The sequence below is a fragment of the Grammomys surdaster genome, unplaced genomic scaffold (assembly GCF_004785775.1).
Source record: "Grammomys surdaster isolate TR1022 unplaced genomic scaffold, NIH_TR_1.0 125946, whole genome shotgun sequence".
Classification (NCBI taxonomy): domain Eukaryota; kingdom Metazoa; phylum Chordata; class Mammalia; order Rodentia; family Muridae; genus Grammomys; species Grammomys surdaster.
This window is the reverse complement of record NW_021620768.1, coordinates 3549163-3571714: the sequence shown is the minus strand read 5'-3', so window position 1 is coordinate 3571714 and position 22552 is coordinate 3549163. Positions and strand designations below refer to the sequence as shown.

Genomic DNA, 22552 nt, shown 5'->3' with positions numbered 1-22552 from the left:
GCTTGCTATAGCCACTCTTATAAGACTCTGAGAAGCTTGTGGCTGGGCAGTGGTGGTGCTTGACTTTTTACTTTTTACTCCTTGCACTCAAGAGGCAGAGGCAGGAAGATCTCTGTGAGTTCAAGGCCAACCAGAGTGAGTTCCAGAACAGCTATGGCTACACAGAGAAACCCTGTCTTGAGAAACAAAAAAGAAAACTAAAAATGTGAAGCATTGTGAGAGACTGCATAATGGTATCCTGGGTCATGGTTGAGCAGGTACTTAGAACCCCGAGGTTCTCCGTGGAATTCTGCGTGAGAACCGGCAGGAGTTCGGTCTCTCCCATCATCTAGGATCCTGAAAACAGTCACATTTCCATAGAGTCACACAGGCCAGGCTATAGGCCTCAGGCCCTAGAGATTTGCATACTAATGAAGGCCAGAGGGCAGAGCAAATTAAACATTCCTCCCCCAGATCCTCCCCCAATCCTCCCCCTTTCTCCCTCCCTATATAACTCGGGACTGCCCTGAGTTTTGGGGGGGGGTACGCCTAGATCCATCTATTATCCGTCATGACAATAAATCCTTTTGGAACCAAGGACTTCCTCGTGTTGCTGGGGCCTGCCGCCGCCAAGGCCCTCAGGCCGCTGGAACCATAAGAATCCTCCTCCCTAATGTGGGATCTGCCACGGCGGGCTTGCGCGCCGCTGTGGTGGCCTTTTTAAATTTTCCCGACAAAGCATGGTAGAAGACAATGCTAACAAGCATTAAGCCAATGCCTCCCAACAAAATAAAACCAGGCCACGGACCTTCTATTAGAAGCAGACAGTTTTGTTTCTAATTGTATACATCCCTGGTTGGCTTTGAACTCGTCACCTCCGGCCTCGGCTTCCCCAGTACCCAGCTGTTTTCTCTGTGAAACCAACATTTTTTTTTTTTTTTACATTCCAGACTTTATTCCCCTCCCACTCTACCCTCCACCTTTTTTTTTTGTTTTTTTTTGTTTTGTTTTAAAATATTTGTTTACTTATTTATTTATTTATTTATTTATTTATTTTGGTTTTTCGAGACAGGGTTTCTCTGTGTAGCCCTGGCTGTCCTGGAACTCACGCTGTAGACCAGGCTAGCCTCGAACTCTCGAACTCAGAAATCCGCCTGCCTCTGCCTCCCAAGTGCTGGGATTAAAGGCGTGCGCCACCACCGCCCGGCTTGTTTACTTATTTATTATATTTATATGAATACATTGCCACTATCTTCAGAGACACCAGAAGAGAGCATCAGGTTCCCTTACACATGGTTGTGAGCCACATGTGGTAGCTGGGAATTGAACTCAGGACCTCTGGAAGAGCACTCAGTGCTCTTAACCGCTGAGCCATCTCTCCAGCCCCCCACCTTTTTTTTGTTAATTGAATTTTTTCATACAATGTATTCTAGTGATTTTTCCCTCCCCAAACTCCTCCAAGATCTATCCTACCCACCCAAATCCACACTCTTTGTTTTCATCTCTTATTAGAAAACAGGCATCTAAAAATAAATAAAAACAACTAGAACTGGACAAAACCCAAAAAGAAAAGAGCCAAAGGAAAAGCACAGGAAACACAGACACGGAAACGCACATACTACCCTACCACACACAGAAATCCCAGAAAAACACAAAAATAAAATTGGAAACCAGAACACATAAACAAAAGACATAAGGTTACTATAAGGTTGAAAAAAGATGACCAGCCAGGCCTAGCGGCTCACTTCTAAAATCCCAGCACTCGAGAAGCACAGGCAGGTGGATCTTTCTGTTCAAGGCCAGCCTGGTCTACATAGGGAGCTCCAGGACAGCCAGGGCTACAGAAACCCTGTCTTGGAAAACCAAAGAAACCACCAAAAAAACCCAAAGAAACAAAACCAAAACAACAACAACAACAAAAACAGACAAAGCATTACAAGAAGGAAAAAAACAACAAAACTTCAAAACTATAATTGAGGGCTGGAGAGGTAGTTCAGTGGTTGAGCACTGACTGCTCTTCCAGAGGTCCTGAGTTCAATTCCCAGCAACCACATGGTGGCTCACACCATCTGTAATGGGATCTGATGCCCTCTTCTGGTGTGTCTGAAGACAGCTACAGTGTACTCATATAAATAAAATAATAATTTTTTTTGAAAAACTGTTTAAAAATATAATTGAATTCATTTTGTATTGGTTTGGCATGGGGCCTGCCTTTAAGTGTGGATTGTAGACCCAGAGAAACTTTGCTGTAGACTAACTTGTTTATTTTTGTTGTTTTAAAACAGTGTCTTGGCCAGGCAGTGGTGGCGCACGCCTTTAATCCCAGCACTTGGGAGGCAGAGGCAGGCGGATTTCTGAGTTCAAGGCGAGCCTGGTCTACAGAGTAAATTCCAGGACAGCCAAGGCTACACAGAGAAACCCTGTCTCGGAAAAAAAATTAAAACAGTGTCTTACTATGAATGTGTAGCTAGCCTGGAACTCAGTATGTAGACTAGACTGGCCTCAAATCCACAGGGATCCTCAGCTGGCACACCAAGTTTTTTAAAAAAAAATTTGTTTTTAATTTATCTGTATAGATGTATGGGGCTGGAGAGATGGCTCAATGGTTAAGGGCACACTGGCTGCTCTTCCTGAGGTTCTGAGTTCAGGTCCCAGTAATCACATGGTGACTCATGGCCATCTATAATAGGATCTGATGCCCTCTTCTGGCATGCCAGGTGTACATGCAGATAGAGCACTCATACATAAAATAAATTTTAAAAAATATAGTACTACATGTGCCTGTATGTGCCTATGTTCACATATGAGTACCAGGTCCTCTCAGAGTCCCGAAATGGGTTATTGGATCCTCTAAAGCTGGAGTTAGAGGAAGTTGTGAATTACCTGATCTGGATGCTAGAAACTGGACTCACATCCTCTAAAAGACCAAGGAATGTTCTTAACTACTGAGCTATCTCTAAGGCCCTGAAACCAACGTTTTTTATCTAAAAAAAAAAAAAAAAAAAAAATTGCAATTAATTTATATATGTTTTTAAAAGTTTATGTGTATGTTTTGTCTGCATGTTTGTATTTGCATTATATCTGATGCCCAAGAAAGTCAGAAGAGAGGGTCAGTTCTTCTGGAACTAGAGCCCCTGGATCATGGTTGTGAGCTACTACATGGGTGCTGAGAGCCAAACCTGGGTCTTCTGTAAAAGCAGAAAGTGTTCTAAATCACTGAGCCATCTCTCCAGCCCAAGAAACCAATGTATTTTATTACACTTAGCATTTCCTATAGACTATCTGTTATAGGAAAGTAAACTACTAAGCTATACCATAGCTCTCTTTAAAGTTGTTTTGTGGTTTTATTTTATTTGAAACAAGAGTTGTACTAAGATACCCAGACTAGCCTGATGCCCCTAAAAACTTGTACTCTTCCTACCCAGCCTCTGGAATAGCTACAGATCTGTACAACTGGGTCCAGCTTTCACAAAAATTATAGAATTGTTCTTTAAATGACAAACATCACAGGGTGTGGTGACCCAGGACTTTAATCCTAACACTCAGGAGACAGAACCAAGCAGATCTCTGTGAGTTCGAGGCCAGCCTGGTCTATAAATTGACCGCCAGGGCTGTTACACAGAGAAACCTTATCTTAAAAAGCAAAGAAACAAGAAAGATGAACTATCCTCACCCCCATTATTTGTACACGAGCATAAACTGAGACACACTAGAACTTGTCTGACTCACAATAGACAGAGATTCACTTCAAATCTTTTACCCTTCAGCCTATATACTCCAAAATCTGGGAAGAGAAGTCGAGTCAGGTAATTTGGGCATATCTTTTTTTTTTTTCTTTAACTTGGGCATATCTTAGCCTTCAATACAGCTCTCTAGGCCTTGGTTTTCCTGGCAGCTAAGGAATTTTGTGGTTTTCTTTGGAGTACTTGTAACTCCGATACTTGGTGGTAAAAGCATTATCATCAAAAATTAAAGGTCATTTTGACTATGTTGCAAGTTCCAGGCCAGCCTAGGTTCAGGAAAGAGTACTCTAGACCAGTAAGACTTACTCCTCTAGGGTAGAGGCTGATATCTAAAACTGTCTTACTATAGTCCAATGCAGAGTTAAAAATACTATAAACAGAAACTTATTTTAAGAGGACACATGAAAACTGGAGATATAGTTCAGTGGTAGAGTATTTGCATAGAGTTCAGGAGGCCTCTGGGCTTTGAACTCTACTATGGGGGAAAAAGTAGGTGAACAGCTGGAGTGTAGCTAAGGTTTAGAATAGGATGAAAATGTCTGTCTAGTATGTATAAGATCCTAGAGTTGAACACCAGCCACACACACACACACACACACACATATACACACACACACACACACAATGTGATCTGATCAGAAACTAGATGCAATGAAGAATAAGACAGAACCCCCATACCCATACCCATACCCCCCACACAGGATTTCTTGGTGTAGCTCTGGATGTCCAGGAACTCAGTTTATAGACTAGACTGGTCTCAAACTCACAGAGATTTTCCCTGCTTCAGACTCTTGAGAACCAGAATTAAAGGTGTGTACACTGCCTCCTGGCAAAAAAGAATTTCTGAAATCCTTTGATTCCCTTCGTTACTCCTTTGGGATACTGGAAAGCATCCTCAGAACAAGACAGTAAAGATTCTTTGGCTTCAAGGTCCTCAGGGTCTCACTGAAGCCCTGGCTAGCCTGAATTCCCTATATAGACCAAGCTGGACCAAAACTCACAGATCACTTGCCTCTAACTGGGACTAAAGGGGTGTGTGCCACCACCCCTAGCCAGAATTATTTTCATCCACTGATCATTACCTCCTGGAAATTTGCTTTAAAATTTTATGTAAATCATGTCCTTCATTAATACCCCTGCCCTTTTCCCCAAGGCATTTGTTTTGTTAGCTAATTCCCTGTGGTAATTGGTTTTGTGGTTCTGCTAGGAGTTGTTTCCTGTGTTTATTTCATTATACAGGAAAAAGAGAAAATTCCAAATGGGTCTGAGAGTAGAAAAATAATGGCTAGGGGGCTGGATTGACTGCTCAGCAGTTAAAAGTGCTTACTGTTCTTTCTTGACTCAGGTTTAGTTCTCAGCGTCCACATCGGGCAGTTCACAACTTCCTGCCTGTAACTCCATCTCCAAGGGATCCAACATCCTGTCTGACCACTGTGGTACCTGCACATATGTGGCACACACATGTACACTGTTTGTTGGTTTGTTAAGGATTGGAAGGCTGGAGAGATCTAGCTCAGGAGTTAAAAGCACTTGGTCCTCTTGCAGAGGACCTGGGTGCTGTTCATAGCATCTACATGGAGACTCTAGAGCCAAAATATCTAATACCCTCTTCTGGCCTCTTTGGGTACTACATGCATGTAGTGCATATATATATATATACTCTAACACACACACACACACATATATACACATAAAATAGTCTAAAAAAATAAAATAAAGAAAAAAATGATGCCCGTCTTCCTGGCATTCACGCGTAGCAAGTTTAAACCACGGTGAGGAACACTGTCTGGAGCTAGACTGACTAAGGAGAGCTGGGATGATTGTCACACTTCTGATATACAGAAGGGCTGTGAATAGCAACCAGTGAGGAGAGCTATCATCTTTGTGAAGGTACTGAAGAAGCTGGGGTCAGGGAGGGGACAGGAGGCAAGGAAATAAGGCAAAGATGAGCTCAGGGCCCCCAGAGAATGAAGCCTTTGTGTGGGGTACAGATGAGGGACAAGGGGGTGATTGTGTGGGAGGGCCGGAAGTGCCATGCAGACTGGCACTGCCATAGCCAGCACTGGATTCACCCTTCTGCTCAGAGAACTCCCTATATATCAAGTGGCCAGGAAAAGTAGGGTGTACCTGATAGTTACAAAACATGGAAAGGCAGAAGAGAGAATGTACAGCCAGGAAAAGTAAGATATCACCCCAAATCCAGAGGACAGGAGGCAGAAGGAAAAAAAGACAGAAGCAGCTTTTACTATATTTACATCCAACAAAACTTTGCAGAGAACAACCCTTATTGCACAGGTCAAGGCCATGGGCGGGAGAGGCATTCCCCAAGGTGGAGTGGACAAGAAGGATCCGGACTAGAAGAGGCACCAGTTCTTCCTAAGGGAAGCCTGGAACTCCTCTGGGTCCCAGTGCACGGCTCTCAAGGTGCTACAAATCTAATTCCCTTCTTTCTCATGCTCCTTGAGACTCTCATAAGTATAGGAGCTGTGGCCTCAGAATAAATAACTAAATAGAATACAACAATAAGATTGCCTCGGGCTCCTTTAGCAATGTCAGGGAAGAGATGCAGGGAATGAAATTCCTCCCTTCCATTCAGGGCAAAGGCTCAGGAGCTCTGAATCTTTCCAGTTGTTTTTTAAAACAAAAACTTCTAAGTCTACCAGGGCACTGCAGATCTGAGGATACCCTGGAAAGGAGCCCCTGGAATGGGATGGAGAAAGAGTTGTGCCAACTTCCCTAGCTCTCCCCCACATCAGCATGGACAGACAGGGCAGGTTGGAGATAGGGGAATTGTGACTTTGGGTAACAGTGAGTCCCTCTTTCTGCTCTTCCCACTTGGAACCTATGGCTGAACATCCTGTTCTCGATTCCTTTTTGAAGGGAACAGGGAGTCAAGCTATGTCTAGACTCCACTTTTCCTCACCTCTCCACCCAAGGCTGGAGAGGGGAGCTTAGGTGTCCCTAACATTCCAGAGGTGCTCCAAAACACTTTCGGCAGTCGATGGCCTTGGGAGTAGGCATCTGTGCCCGCCGCTGCCTCAGCTCCTCCTTGCCGATGCTGCCAGCCAGCTTGTTAAAGGCAGACTTGTACTTCTTGTCGAAGGCCACTAGGATAGAAGATGGAAACTGATGCATTCAGACCTCCTTTCATACCTGGTCCCAAATTCCTTATCTCCTCAGTACCTGACTGTACCCTTACCTATATCTACGTGGTCCTTGCCCAGAGCAGCCATGGTCAGAAATAGGATCTCACGGTAGATTCCCCTGTGATAGACATAGAAAGGTGTCAAAGAAAAGAGGTGCAAAGGATATGTCAAGGGCCACTTAGAGGACAGCATCATACCTCTGCAGGTGCAGGCCAGTGGGAGGGGGCCCTAGAGTCTCCAGCAGAAGCCCAACAGCTTTATGAACCTCATTGAGTCCAACATGGCGCAGCACTGACTCCAGTAGTGCCAAGCTAAGACATGAGGGTACTGGGCCTGGCCACACCACCCGCTGTGGGATCTGGCCTGGATGGAAGGAAAGAAGGGTCGCCAGGATCACCAAACCAGGAGAGGAGCCCATCCCTTTAGCTCCTACATCAAGTACCAACTCACTGTGGACCCTCCAGAGCACGTAGAGAGGTGGGCAGCTGTTGGGATCAGGGGTCAGGACATCCCACAGCAGACGCACATGCACAGAGGCTGGGTCAGGAGTTAGCCATGGAGATGGTCCCTGGGAGAGCTGAGATAGGAAGCAAGTTCAGGATGAGAGGCAGAGAACAAGAAACAGACAGACATTACTGGAGATAATAAAGGAGAAAAAGGAAAGAACTTACTTTTGTCATTACTGTTCTTTGAGACAGGGTCTCACTATGTAGCTTTGACAGGCTTGGAACTCACTATATAGACTAGGCAGGCCTTGAACTCATAGAGATCTACCTGCATGTCTCCTCTTGAGTGCTGGGATTAAAGACTGGAGCTGCCATGCCCCAAAGAGAAGAAATTCTCATCTCCCAGGTCTTATGAATCAGGACTTTGTTTCACTTGTTACATACCTAGCACCTGACACCTAATATGTATGAAATAGATATTGGTGAAATAAACAGAAAAACATTAACCATTTCTTAGGTACTAGTCACTACATCAAGTGCCTGTCCTGTTAGGTCACTGCTTGTGCCATTTGACAGATGATGAAAGAGAGGGTCAGAGTTGTAAGTGTGCTGACAAAATGGCTAGGCACAAGGGACACCACAGCTTGTGCTTTTCTACACTGCAAGGACAGAGAGGACTAGGAGACAAACGGCTGAGAGGTGAGGAGAGAAGTGGTCGGGAGGCAAGGACTACATGAGGGTACTGACCTGGCTGGGTGGAGGCCCATTACAGGAGGCCAACACCAGGCCTGGTAGAATACTAGGCAGGCGTAGCCGTTGGAAATACCACAGGAGGTTCCAGAAGATGATAGGGTGGGCAGCAGGCAGTTCAGGCAATGCCAACACCTCACTACCCTCATTCTCTACCAGGGATTCTAGTTCCTTACGCAGCACCAGAGGGCTCAGGTATGCCCATGCCCCATTCTCAACTCGCCGGGAAGCACTCTGCAGACACAGTAGGAGAGCAGACAGAATACATACTAAAGGCCCACAACTAGGAGCTTGCCTCTCAACACATCAGTGATGCCCCTTGTCCTCCATGCCCATCCACCTGGCAGCCCTTCATCTCCCTTCAACAGATAACACACTCCCCACTTCATCATGTTTCTCTTGCCCAGTCTTACCCCCATATGCCCATTGCAGAGCTGGGGTTCATCCAGGGCAAGGCACAGCCTCCGGTCACTGAGCACAGGGCCAGGACCCCCAGGGACAGGAGCATCTTTGCAGCCACTGGCACCAGCAAGGGCAGACTTTGGACTAGGCGCACTGCAGGAAACAGCAGGGAGTGTCAGCTCCTGGAGTGCCATCTGCCTATCCCTCCCACATCACTTGCCCTGCTTCAGGCACCTGGGTCGAGAATCAAGAGTCTGGACACTGAGCAGGGGCACAAAGGGACAGGCGCAGAACGGACAAGTTGTATTGAGGTTAGAGTCATCAGGTGCCCAGCCAGCCATGATTTCCTCATCGTACACCAGGGAATCACAGGCATGGCACAAGGAACAGCTAGACATCAGAATCTGTAGGCACGGAGACCCCAGGAGATGAGCCTCATTTGGTTCCAATGCCCCAAAGCCCATGCCCTTCCCTACCTCTTCCATTTCAAAACTCCAGCCAGGCCTCCTCCCACCTCCCCCATTTCTCCTGCTTTTCCAGGAAGATAGGAAGTGTGTGTGTTCCAGCACAATTGTGTAGACAGGGGTATGCTCACTTCCAGGGAGGGTGGTTGGAAAGCTCCAGGGGTGTCACTAAGACGCTCTGAGGAACGGCGAAGACTCAGGCTGCTGAGAGAAGACTCTGAGACATCCCACTCACTGCCCAGAGAAGCAGAACTCTGTCATTATAAAAGAAACCACAGTCAGCTAGTTCCTCTCAATATAAACGCTGGTTTCAGTCACTCTCAGAGTCACCTGTGGGGCATTCTCCCAGTCAGCAGCCCCACCCCCTCCTGATAGTAAGGTATGTCCTCTCTCACTGGCTACCTCAGAAGCAGTGGATCCAGGGCGTTCTCGGGGCCACAGAAGACTATCCATGGGACTTCTGCGGGCTGCAGGAGGCAGGTCAGGGGGCAACTCAGGTGGGGGGATGCGGGAAGCAGAGGAGCGGCGGGAAGGGGTGAGCAGTTGTTGGAGGCGGGCACCCAGCCCTTTTCGGGGGGTGCCCACCTCCTCCTGACATCCACTAGTTTTGGAACCCCGCCCACTTATCCCTTCTAGGGTCTCAGTGGACTGGGCACTCAGGGCTGAGCCTGAGCCCCCCGGGCTGCCTCCAGGTGCCAGTTCTTCGCCTGTCAGACTTAGGTCTGAGAGACTTCCATCCTGCCAAGGCACAGGTGATCCGCGGGGTTCGAGGACCCCCAAGGCCTCTATCACTGTAGATCAAAAGAGATTTGAAAGATGGAGCCTGGCACTCTTCCAGCTGCTCCATTCCTGAGTAAACACAATTCTTGCAGCAAAAATTCTAGCATCGGTGACTGGAAAGATGGCTCAGCAGTTAAGAGCACTGTCTTTCTGAAGACCTGCATTTAACTCCCAGCCCCCACATGGCAACTCACAAACCAACTGTAACTCCAGTTTTGAAGGGATCTGATGCTCCCTTCTGGTTTCCATGGACACCGGGTATACAAATGGTGCACAGACATACATGCAGGCAAAACAGCCATATGCATTAAAAATTAGTAAAAAGATTCAAAATGCAAACTATATAAAGACACAAACTTTAGAATCACAACTCACCATGGCATTTGGGCAAGTTTGCCTCGGAGCCTACAGGACCACTGACATGGTGCTGCCCTAACCATGGCTCTAGTCCTCCCCTCTCTCACTGAAAAGCTGTTAGGAAAGCTCAATGAGAAGAAGAGGGAGGTCAGAGAAGGGTACTCACTGTGAGCCACACCAGCCTCCACAGTGGGCTGTGCCCCGCGGGCACTGCCTAGGCTGCCGCTCTTGACCAGGCGCCCTGTGGGTGAAGATGATCCCCGTAGACTTTGCCCAGCCCAAGTAGTCTGGCGCTGAAGAGGACGGGGAGGGGAGGGACGATCCAGATAGGGCTCTGTAGAAAGCAGAGGAATTTAGCCCTAGGCTGAAACAGTCCCTTGGGTGGACTGGGTTTTGGAAGGTTTCTCCCAAGTACAACTCTACATCTCTGCTACTAAATACATGTGGTTTATCCACACACAGAAAGGCCCTGTGTGTGGACAATTACAGTTTTCCTGGTCTCTTCCTATTGGAATCTAACTACCTCATCTAGCTCAGTCTTTTTTCTTTTCTTTTCTTTTTTTTTGATACAAAGACTCACAAGGTATTCCAATCTGGCCTGTAGTACACTATGTAGTACAAGGCATGCAACAATCAATCCTCCTGTCTTAACTCCCCAAGTGCTAGGAATGCAGGTGTGAACCATCATGTCTGGAACCAAGGCTACCTTGCCAGTCCCTACCCACCTGTCTGAGAGCTGCCAGACATTTGCTGCTCGGCCACCTGTCGCTGCTGCTGCTGCTGCTGTTGCTGCTGTTGTTGCTGTTGCTGCCTTCGGTCCTTTAAGGGCTGGCGGAACTGAGCAGCCCCCAAGACAACATTCCGGAGCTTGGCCCAGCGTAGGCGTCCACCCGGAGTACCAGATGGCCATTTGCTTTCCAGCACAGCCTGCCAATCACAGTGTCGGCCAGGATGGCCTAGTGATGCCTTTATTGCCTGACCACTTTTTTCTCCAGACTTGCTGTCTAGGACTGTCTAACCAATGGCTCACCCAGAAACAAAAGCCCTTAAGAGACATCATCAGTAGTAATGGAGAAAAGTATCTCTAGACTATTCTATTTGTTTGTTTAAGTATTTATGTACTTATTTAGGCAGGGTATCACTAAGTAGCCCTGGCTGGCCTGGAACTCACTATGTAGATCAGGCTGGACTTGAACCCAAGATAGCCTCCTGCTTCTGCCTCCTGAGTGCTGGGATTAAAATTGTGCATCATCATGCCTAGTTAGACTCTATTTATAAACTGAATAGCTTTGAAGAAATTATCTCAACTAACTGACTATTTAGTTTTCTTATCTGAAAAACAGGAGACAGTTTAGCGCCATGGTTGAGAGGCTGAATTCTGGATGAAATTTTTCTTTTATTTCCACTCCCTAACATTCTTACTGTGGGACCTGGGGAAAGTTATGAATTCTCTACAACCTCAATTCCTATAATACAGGAAATGGCCATTCTATGCCCTGGAGCATATGTAATGAATCTGGAACAGTCTGGCATGGAGTTAAGGCTGTTGTAAATAAGAATCAAAGTAGCTAAGTCTGAAAAAACCAAAACAAACAAACAAAAACCCTCTGTCCGTGTAAAGGCAACAAAGTAGCACCAAGGATGACAACAGCTACAGGACCAGGTAGAATTGCAAGCCTAATCTCCAAGGGATGGGGACAATAGCAGCTGTCAGAGTACCCTCTGCACACAGGCCCGAGCACACACTGCCATCCCACCTCTTGCCCCTAATTAAGTACCTTGTTGTAGTAACCGTAGGTGATGGTGTTGGGCACAATGCCTGCCCGTCGCATCTCTAGCATGACTCGTACAGACAGCACGGGCTGCCCATAGTGTGAGCAGAGCTGCAGCAGTACCCGGTAACATACCTAGGCCAAGAGAGGCGTGGGATGTAGGAGACGTACTCCAACACGGATTCCCAAGTCTCAGCAAGCATCCTCTTCCAGCCTTCCAATTATCACAGGACTCACTGGCTCCTGACAGTCTCCACTGTTCTCTCCTACACACGCTCATGTACTTAGCGATTGTTGATGGAGAAGCTACTCAACTCTGGGCTGTCCACCTACTTCACCTAGTCTTCACCTGTCCCTTCTCACAGTCCCCATAGTTGCACATCCTCGCTGGGATTAGAGATAGATAGGTATGAACATGCAGGTGTCTACCTCATCAGGGAGCACCACCTTGCGGCTTTCCATTTCACGTAACACATGGTAGGCTGTATGTAACGCTCGCACCCGGGAGGGTTTGGAACGCACATAGGCAGGCAGGCATAAGAACCACAGTCCATAGCAGTGACCTAGTAGGCACCGGGCCCACAGCTCAGGCACAGTGGCTGACTTCTGTGCCATTCGCTGTGCAACCTTCATCTCCTAGGTGGGATAAGAAACACACCAAGATAAATATAATGCCACAGCAGGTCTTTTCTTATTTTGATATTTTTCTGAGATACAGTCTTGTCATATAGCCTGAACTCAAACACTAGATCTTGCCTCAGCCTCCTGATTACAGGTCAGTGTGAGAAGCAACACTTTTGTTGTTGTTGTTGTTGTTTGGTTTTTCAAGACAAGGTTTCTCTGTGTAGCCCTGGCTGTCCTGGAACTCACTCTGTAGTCCAGGCTGGCCTCGAACTCAGAAATCTGCCTGCCTCTGCCTCCCAAGTGCTGGGATTAAAGGCGTATGCCACCACTGCCCAGCGAAGCAACACTTTTTCTGAGATAGGGTCTGTGGTCTCAGGAGGCAAGAGGACCGAGGCACTGCCTAAGCTACAAACCTCCCCGGAACGTCAGTAAGGCAAGTAGCCTGGCCTTGGAGCATGTGTGAACACCTTGCAAGATGTAGCCAGCTTATATGTTCCCAAAATGCTCAGGGATGAAGATGAGGAGAAGGATGGCAAATGACGGTAGTAACAGAGGCTAATGTTTGTACAGCATTTTGTTGTTGTTTGTTTGTTTGTTTGTTTTGAGACAGGATCCCACTGTATAGCTTTGACAGTCTTGGAACTCACTTGTAGATCAGGCTGGCTTCACAGAGATCCTCATGCCTCTGCCTCCTGAGTGCTGGGATTAAAGGCGTGTGCCAACACCTGGCTATTCAGTATTTTACTTTTTTTTTTTTTTTTTTTTTAATGTACCAAGCTCTCAGCAGCTTTATGGGATAAGCACCATGAATATACTCGTTTAACCATGAAGCAATAGACCTTGTTCCAGGTTCCTATACAAGGCCCACTGCTGGTTACCTGTTTGGTACGGCGAGGTGCAGGACTGCTGGGGGCACTACGGGATGGGCCTGGCACAGGGAGGGCCCCCTGTTCTTCCTGAGGAGACTCAAATAGCTCAGCCTTTAGTTCCGGAAACCCATCATAGCTGAAGGGACAGAGACCATGAGGGTAGTTAGCATAGGGCTGAGCATGGGCCATGGGGCAAGGTGACAGGAGAAGACCCTCTTACCAGTACTGAGGAGTAGATTCACTGCCTTCCAGTACTGGTGGTTCCTCTGGGGGTGTGATAAAGACAGTGAGCTCACTTCCTGATAGTTCCTCCAGCTCCACTAAGGGTGTTGGCTCAGGCTTCTCCTGCTCTGGGTGGACCTGGACCAGGACAGTAAGAATTAAGAGTTAAGACAAGAAGCAAGGAACAGACCCAGGGTGCCCAGAAGATGGCCTCTTCCCGAAACACACAGTCATAGGGAGGGAACCCTAGAGATCCATCTGGAGGAGCAGAGTCAGAAATGAAAGTAAGCGAAGTAAGCCAGCCATGGATGGCTGCACAGGCTGTCCTCTGTCTGATTCCAGCCAACACTGTCACCGCTCACATACACAGTTAATAGTGGCCTGAGGGTGACAGAGACAAGCAGGAGGAACTCAGTAATCAGTTGGTACACGAAAAGGGGACAATGCCCAATACCTTATCAACACAAGAGTCAAAGAACTCCAGGGCTGCATGCCGGGCAGAGCCAAAAGAGCACTCCTCAATGAACTGGGAGAACATCTGTGTGTGCAGCAGCTGAGAGTACAGCTTGTGGCTTGAGCGTTCCCGGGACTTGAGGAAACCTGAGGGGTAAGGATGGGCCAGGGACGGGGTTACCATGGTTATTGCAGCTCTCTGATCACAGCCACCTCCTTCCTGCACCCTGCTCTTAGCTCTTGCCATTCAGGATCAATGGCTCTCACAGAGCTCCTGGAGAGCAATTCAGCTTTCCAACACCACAGCTCTGTGGAGTCTCTTGCACGTGTCTGTTTATATCTACTGCTGCAGACTGGGAATTGTCCAAGGGGCACGTCTCTCATCAGAGCTATACTTAACAGTTGCTGCTCACCACCAGGATGACTATGTTCATATTATGCTAAGGGATCCCAGACAGTAGGACATATTCACCCACATACCTTTATTTCCTCCAAAACCAGAACTGTGGAGGAGGAACAAGCAATCTACTCCTCCCAGTCGGTGGCCCCCTTCACTTTCCCCATGGAGCCCTGCCCCCAACCATGCCCGCCCTCCTTTTGCAAACCAAAACAGACTCTCTTTATTTACCCTGAAGGTAGAAAAGGTTGTCAACATCTCGAGATCCCTCAGAGGGGGCCTGGGTGAGAGGGCGAAGGAAGTTCCGGTAGCCTTTGAGCAGACATGCCATGAAGCGCAGAAAGGCTCCCTGGACTTCCCGTTCCAGGCGAGTCCTGCGGCCGCACACTGCCTCATAGTCTGTCAGCAGGAATTCCAGGGAGGCCTCTTCCTCTGGTCCAGTGTAAGCTGGGAAACAATATGTCTGAGAGTCAAGATTGGCACCTTTGGGCTTGTCTCATCCTGTTTTTCACATAAATGACTCATCTTCCCCACCAGCTTCTGACAGATCTTGCACCAGGAGTGGGCAAAAATTTACCTTTGGGTACCAGTTTCAAGGCTCTCCAGTGATATGCTCAACCTCTTTGATAAGCTTAGAAATGCTGCTCCCCCACTCCTGCCCCTAGCTTCATTTTATTCCCACCAAATCCAAACTCACTTCAGAGAAGGTCTATTGACCCCCCTCGACCCTCCCCTCAAACTGGAGATTTAAGGCCAACAACAGCTTCTAGCCTCCCAAGCCCACCAGCTTCTCACTCTGGTCCAGCTGCTGGTACAGATTTGTCAGTGTGGCCAGCAAAAGCTTGTATGGTCTTCGGGGCAGGGTCCTAGCAGAAAGGGGCTTCTTTTCCTCTGTTCTGAGAGATAGCATAAAGAGAAAGGATGTTGGGGCTTCTACCAAAAAAACTAATCCTCACCGGGCGGTGGTGGTGCACGCCTTTAATCCCAGCACTTGGGAGGCAGAGGCAGGCAGATTTCTGAGTTCGAGGCCAGCCTAGTCTACAGAGTGAGTTCCAGGACAGCCAGGACTACACAGAGAAACCCTGCCTCAAAAAACCAAAAAAAACCTAATCCTCTTAGAACCAATAAAACCCCACACCCCACACATCAGCCCTTAGATGTCCATTCCCCTCTAGCCCTCAGATGGTTCTTAGCCTCTTACTGGAAGAGCGTGTTGGTATCAAGATCAACACAGATGACGTCAGCAGGCGGGTCATGCAGATCGAAATAGCTGGAGTGGATACCCACAATGAAGGGCACAGGGGCACTCAGCACATCCGCCAGCACTAGCGGGCACAGCGGAATGTAGGGGCACTGCCAGTGCAGAGGAAAAATCATCTGAAACATAAAGGAGTGAGAACCAGTGAGCACAGGACACTAGCCTTAGGGGAGGGGAGAACCTACTGAAAGAAGCCTTTGAGTTAATCTTGAAGAAAGACCCTGTATGTCTGACAACTGTACCCAGGTGGAAAGACTGAAGACCCTTTCCCTATGGAAAGAAAAGAAGGAGAGTCCAGATCTGGGTGAAGGGTACCAGAAAAGACAGCAGTTCTGGAGAAGCAGACTAGATAACATGGCACTCACTGAAACAAGGGCCTCGCAAACGCTGGTGAGCAGATCTGGCCGCAGAGAATGGACCAGTAGTTTGTGCTCCGTGAGCACAGCCAGCAGCAATGTAATAGCCAGTTCTGGGCCCAGGTTCTGCAGCAGCTGCAAAAAGCTAGCACCACTGCAGGAAGTAGAAGGATAAAGGGTCACAAGAGACTCTTTCCAAGACACTAGACACAGATCACCAGGGCTAGTCTGCAAAGATCTTGACAGCTAGATTCATCTGAGCCATACCTCCTTTTATCCCCCATGTTATCAAAGCCTCCCCAACACCCTGCCATTTAGGCACATACCTGAGGGGCAGGGGTGAGGAGACAGGTTGACAGAGGAGCAGGTTGTCATAGGGAGACATCTGAAAGAGGTGCCACAGGTCAGGATGTTCATAGCTAGTCCCTGCCAACTCCTCTCCTTTCAGCCAGCCCAGCCCTAGGCTCACCTCTCACCTGCACTAGGATGCGTGGTCTCTGTGGGGAAGGGAACGGGACGTTGTGAATGAAGTGGGAGATGTGCCTAGGGAGAGAGGAGAAGGGTGAGGCCGACTCTCCAATCTGTCCCCTGTCTCATCACTCCACATAGCCTCATCTCTTCTAGCCTCAAGAGCCTCACTCCTCCCTGAAGCCCCCCTCTTGACTGGCTCAGCTTTACACATAGGTATTATGTGCATTAGAAAAGAGATCCCTGGGCCGGGCGGTGGTGGCGCACGCCTTTAATCCCAGCACTTGGGAGGCAGAGGCAGGCGGATTTCTGAGTTCGAGAGTTCGAGGCTAGCCTGGTCTACGGAGTGAGTTCCAGGACAGCCAGGGCTACACAGAGAAACCCTGTCTCGAAAAACCAAACCAAAAAAAAAAAAAAAAAGAAAAGAGATCCCTGGCCGGGCGGTGGTGGTGCACGCCTTTAATCCCAGCACTTGGGAGGCAGAGGCAGGAGGATCTCTGAGTTTGAGAGTTCGAGGCTAGCCTGGTCTACAGAGTGAGTTTCAGGACAGCCAGGGCTACATACAGAGAAACCCTGTCTCGAAAAAAACCAAAAAAAAAACAAAAAACAAAAAAAAAAAGAAAAAAAAAAAAAGAAAAGAGATCCCTTTGCCTGAAAGGAGGCACATATCCACAACACAGTGAATTCCAAGCCAGCTAGGGCTAGATAGTGAGCTCTCCCTCAAACGTAAGTAAATAAATAAATAAATGTAAATGAAATATATATCTGTTGGGCATACATAGGCCTAGCCAAGACCCAACTAACAAATGCAGGCTAGATTCCAGGCTCTACTTACCTTTAGCCAGAAGTTTAAATTTACAAACTATATAACCACGTACTGCATCCCTGTCCCCTAGGTACTCAGTGTGCCTCCCCCAATTCCATTCTAATGTCTCCCATTTATCCTCTCCAATGCCTCATAACTCCCCAGAGTTGGGAGAGCTGTACTCACGCTTCCAAGGGCAGACGATGGGGGCCTGAGACAGAGTAGCGGTAAAGGAAGGTGAGGAAGGCTCGGAAGGCTGGGAAGGCAGGCCAGCGGGACAGCACAGCAATGGCACGCCGGCTCCGCACTGCTCGGCCTCCCAGTGCCCGGCCCCGTTCCACAGCACTCAGCAGGCCCAGTGCCCGTGCCTGCCTCTCTGACAGCCTGGCCCTGGGGAATGCTTCATAGAACTGCAAAGCGGCACCATACACCTGGCAGGGGTATAGGGATAATCAGATGGGTTCTACATTATGTGAATCCTAACCACACCCTGCAAACCCACCTTATCACCAGCAGCACCCGTGAGCACAAAGGTGGAGAAGACAGGTACTGGGTACTTGGTCTGGGCAGGCCAGCACTCGATAGTGGCCCCCATGGGCAGGCAGAAGACTGGTACTGACTCAGGCAGTGGAAATGCCTCATTGTCTTCCTCTGGGTAGCGGCCCAGCAGCTCTATACCCCAGCAGAATTAAGAGTACATATTAGAGTGAAAGGTTTATTTGATTCCAGATAAAGAAACTAGAGTATCCCAAAGAAGGGCTAAGTGGCAAAGAGAAGTAAATTCTGGGGTCACTGAAGTTACCAGTCAAGGGGCACCAAGCAGAAGAATGGAGGATCAAAGGGTAGGAAGGAAAAACAAGCCACTCACCTGCCTCATACACCAGTGTGTTGGCCTTGGCCAGGCCCACCTTGTAGCACAGGTACACTGCTGGGCCCCACTGTCCCAGAAATGACAAGAGACAAGCAGACACATCACCAACAATGGCTTCTGGATTCATCTTCTCTCTACCACCCTTCGGTTATTTTTTGTCTTCAGAGATGCTCCTAATTCCAGTCTTCCCAGCCAAGCTACTTCTGATCTGGCCTGGTGTCAATGGCCTCGACCCCCAAATATGTCCATACCCTTACACTAGTGGTTTGGGTTTCAGCTCTCAATACCTCAGTACCACTCACCATGCCAGGGTTGAGATTGCGGGATAACCGGCAGTAAGTATGAGGAGTGCCCTCACCCTTGCTGGGCAGAACCAGGCAGAGGTCAGTGATGCCCAGGGCATGCAGCCCTGCCCCTTCTGCTGCCCGCCGGTACATGAGGTAGGTTCGGGGGTGCCCAGGGCCTGGAGGGGCAAGGTTAGCTGAGTGGCTATATGGTGTCGTGTCAAGCACTTGGAACCCAGGCTTGGGTCGTTCCTTCCCTTCATATAACACCCTGGCACAGAGGGTAGAGACAACAAGAGGTCAGGATAGAAAAAGACCTGGATCCTGCCAGATCTGCCTACCTGGATCTCCTAAATCTGCCATGCTCTCTTAGCCTTGTCATACCCTGGCAGTATAGCCCACCACTCCCTGCTTAGGTCTATCCTTTAGGATCCTTTCAGTCAGTAACCGTCCCTTTAACCCATGCCTTCCATAGCTCTCAAGAATAAGCACTAAGAACTACCAACTCTGCTAAATTCCTTACATGGGTTGTTTCATTTAATATTCTGAACTAGCCAGAGAGGAGTCACTATCCTCAATTTGCAGATGAAGAAACGTTTGCTGGCTAGCAAGCAGCAGCAAAGGCAGGGAGCCCTTCCTCTTGACCTCTACCCCATGCTGCTGCTGTTCCCATACTCTTCCTCTTGACCCATATCCCTACCTCTTCTTAGTTCATTCAAAGATCCCTCCCAGCTTCCTCTAGTGGCAGCATGGATAGGGGTACATACCCCAGCTCAACGAGGGGGGGCTTGTCACGCCCCCTGCGGTAGCAGATGACTGGTTGAGTTCCACCCAGGAGCCCAGCACTGAGCTCCAAGGGGTGGCCACCAGCAGAAGTCTGAATGCATGTATAGCCCTGGGGCACCTCCTCTCCCAGTGCCCTAGCGATGACTGCCACATCTGTAATAGGTTCAGCTGGCCGGGGAGGGCGCAGGGGCCCAGTAGGTTCGGGAACCCATGTCTCCTCAGGTATAGGTGCTCCATTTCCTGCAAGCCCAGCCACCACGAAGTAATCCACCAACCGGGGAGGCCGCTCCTCCGCCATGGCCCCCCCTTCACTCACTGCATCTGGAATGGTCAATCGAGGAAGAGATGGAGCAAGAGAGGCTAATGTTCCCATGGCAACCATAGTGGACCCCCCCACCTTCTTTCCTCTTCCTAGTTCTTCTAAGGAAAGGATAAATAATCAGCCAATCCTGAACTCTTCCACCTGTGACATCACCAGACTCTCATATCCCACCACAGCTCCTTAGAGACCACTAGGTCCTTCCTTCTTAGCGACATCAGCCCTTTTCCCCCAAAGAACCCAAACTCTGCTCTACAACACACATCTGACATATTGGTCACCTATTCCTTTAAAAGCCTGCCCCTCTTTGCCCCACTACAATTACATCTCAGAGAACACAGTATTTTCTGTAATGGCCTGCAATGACATTATTCACTCTGGCTACATCACACCAACTTTTGCTTCTTCTTGCTCTGGTAGCAACACCACAAGAACCTTCTGATGCAGCTAGTGCTCTTAAAGCACCCATCCTTTTATTTTTAGAAGACTCCACAGATTTCTGGGAAGGCTTGAAAAACCCAAGAGTTAGGTTCTGCTCATCAGACTTCAAATATCCTTTTTTTCTAGCTTAACTTTACTAAATTGGCCAAGTAACCGGGGCTTTCCCATCTCTAGGACCCTTAGGTATCTGTATTTAGGCACAAAGGGACTGTAGGAGATAGCTTCAGCCATGCCATGCCCGTGCCACCCAGCCCCAGACAGAATCGGGGTCACAACAGTCTGTTGGTAACTTATCTCACCTGCCTCCATGGCCTGACCCTGGGGAGTGGAAGCCCCAAGAGTCCTGAGGTGCCCCAGGGTGTTGAAGGTGGGAAGAAGCCTGGCCGGTGGCTTGCAAGGGGCTAGAGGCTGATAGAGTGCTTCAGAGGGGAAGGGAGGTTACTTCCTGAAACGGCTGCTGCGAAGGGGAAGCTGTAGCTAGCTCAGCATAAGTTGGCCTATGGGTGTGTGGTATCGTTTTGGGGGTTGGGGGGATACTACTGTTGAAGGTGCCAGCACTAAGGATCCTGCCTTTCCTGCGCAAGGCAGAGAAGCTTCCAATGTCTCCAGGATGCACAATCTATTTAACCTCCTACTCTTCCTCAGAGAACTAGAGCCAAGCCGGCTGTCTTCTTAACCTGGCCTCTGGACACACATGCCCCAACTCAAGCTAAATTTAGCTTGAGCTTCTTCACATCTGAGAGGTGAAGCCAGGAGTCAGCGTCAGCCTCCTGATTTAACTCCAGGACACAGCTCACTCTTTCGTCCACTGCAGGCCAATAGTAGTTCTGTGCTCCAAGACAGTAGGCAAAAGCCGTTAGATGAGACCCTCTATAGGCAAGTGGGTGGGCCCGGATCAACAGGACTTGTGTATCCAGGCCTTCCCTTATCCAACCAGGGAAGAGTCCTATAGAATGCAGCCCCTTCTCCCTTGGGGTGGCACTGGAGCCACTTTGGGTCCCAACGCCCACATGCCGAATGACGGGAAGTCGGGGCTAGGGCAGAGGGCGCGCCGCGGGGGAGGTGACTGAGCAAGAGGCCGGAGGGCCGAGAGAAGCGCGCGCAGGGACTGCCGAGGACGTGACGGCAGCAGCGCCAGCAGCCGCGTGACCCTAGCGAGGAGGGGAGCTCTGGCTTGAGCGCCCGCGGGAGCTCCAGGTTGTAGGATGTCGAGCATAGCTAGCTAGCGCCGGGTTGCGCCCTCCCCTCCACTTTCACTTCCCTGGGAGGGAGGAAGCGGAACCAGATGCGCAGCGCAGAACAGCTGGGGACAGTCCCTGGAGCCGTCCGCCCTCCGTCCGCCCTAACCCGCCCGCCGCCCCGCCCGGTCCGGCCCCTACCTGCCTGCCCTGGGACTCCCCAGCCGGCCCGCTGGCGGGTGGCTCTGAGGGCGGGCTGGCGGGCCGGCGGGCGGCCGGGCTGCTATCCAGCCCCGGACATGGCGCACTCGACTTAGGAGCCGCTCGCGCCCGGGCTGAAGGAAGAAGCAGCAGCCGAGGGCGCCGGGCACAGTGGAAGAAGATCTGGGCGGTCCCAGCGTCCCCGCGCGCTGCGCCACGCGGGGACTGCTACCACACCGCTAGTTCCAGCCGCGCGGTCCTCCCGGCTCCTGCGGTGCTGGGGACCCCAAGCTCTTCAGCGCGCCCTGCTTTCTCTACTCATACCCCCCCCACACACCCAGGAGCCGCGGGCGCCTCCGCTATTCCGCCCCCCCACACACACACCCGGGCCTGCGGCCGTGACCCTGGCTAGCGCCGGCCCAACACCCTGCCGCCTGCAGCGCGACCCCTGGTGGCTGGGAGGGCCCCCTGCAACCGAGCGGATTCCCACCTCCCGGCGGAAAAAGCAAGACACTGACCCCAGATGGCCCCGAAGTCAGAGCCGGTGCTTCTGTCCTGCCCTACCGTCAGATGTGGCCACTGTGCCAAGGCGAAGGCCCTGAAGATCTAGACCTGGGAAACCCAGGTGACTCCCCACTTCCACGTTTAGAACCCACTGGCCAGAGCCAGAAATTCTCAGTTCTTCTTTCGAGAAATGACAAGAACATTGAAAAAGAGGAAGAAAGGCATGAAGCCGAAGAGTGGAGCAGCAGCACTCCTTTGACCATACTGGGTGAAGTCTAACAAACCTTCGTGGAACGTGGTTGTCTCCTAAGGAGCTATTGAAGTTAAACCCAAATGGAGCAGTGAAATGGGTAAATCGACATACAATCCTCGGACGATGAAATTGCATAAACATTCCAAACATAAATGACCAAGTAAGCCAGCTAGAGCTGCTTACTTCTCTTCAGAAGCACCAACACTGGGAATAGCTACCTCCAGAAGAGGTGAGGTTTCTCTAACAGAAACAACTGACCTGGGACAACAACCATCTCCTTACCCCAGGCCTCAGAACAGTAACTTGTCTGGCCAGTCAGGGTGCCCCATCCCCTGATGCTGCAGCAGAGCCTTAGACAAACACGAAGGCACATAAGGTGACTTCCTGCTGCCCTCAGTGAAGTCTATATTGGCTCTAGGATAGG

At 49.5% G+C, this 22552-nt stretch overlaps 1 protein-coding gene across 6 annotated transcripts; it reads right to left on the bottom strand.

Moving 5' to 3' along the window:
- Window positions 1-559: 559 nt before the first annotated feature.
- Dennd4b (DENN domain containing 4B) lies at window positions 560-22007 on the bottom strand. 6 transcript variants are annotated; one of them, XM_028753197.1, is made up of 29 exons: window positions 21372-21693; window positions 19214-19553; window positions 18465-18717; window positions 18160-18229; window positions 17794-17963; window positions 17478-17722; window positions 16495-16561; window positions 16345-16403; window positions 16028-16172; window positions 15606-15781; window positions 15200-15300; window positions 14636-14851; window positions 14009-14154; window positions 13553-13692; window positions 13342-13468; window positions 12269-12475; window positions 11846-11974; window positions 10793-10994; window positions 10234-10401; window positions 9333-9721; window positions 9062-9184; window positions 8701-8870; window positions 8478-8619; window positions 8062-8298; window positions 7319-7445; window positions 7066-7231; window positions 6922-6986; window positions 6646-6829; window positions 3208-5162 (listed from the first exon to the last, which is right to left on the bottom strand). In XM_028753197.1, exons 2-28 carry the CDS (start codon window positions 19528-19530, stop codon window positions 6684-6686), a joined length of 4503 nt encoding a protein of 1500 aa, XP_028609030.1. In that variant the 5' UTR covers window positions 19531-19553; window positions 21372-21693; the 3' UTR covers window positions 3208-5162; window positions 6646-6683. The 6 variants fall into 6 exon arrangements, with proteins under 6 accessions (XP_028609026.1, XP_028609030.1, XP_028609029.1 ...); XM_028753196.1 differs by lacking the exon at window positions 21372-21693 and adding an exon at window positions 20292-20963; XM_028753193.1 differs by lacking the exons at window positions 3208-5162; window positions 21372-21693 and adding exons at window positions 560-891; window positions 20292-20964 and having other exon boundaries at window positions 7066-7445.
- Window positions 22008-22552: the final 545 nt, after the last annotated feature.

Excerpts from the sequence above, each read along its gene's own strand:
- Dennd4b (XM_028753193.1), bottom strand. Across the intron at positions 9,185-9,332 it reads CTGGATCCACTGCTTCTGAG|AGTTCTGCTTCTCTGGGCAG; the intron begins GTAGCCAGTGAG and ends TTATAATGACAG. Across the intron at positions 6,987-7,065 it reads ACTGGCCTGCACCTGCAGAG|GGGAATCTACCGTGAGATCC; the intron begins GTATGATGCTGT and ends TGTCTATCACAG.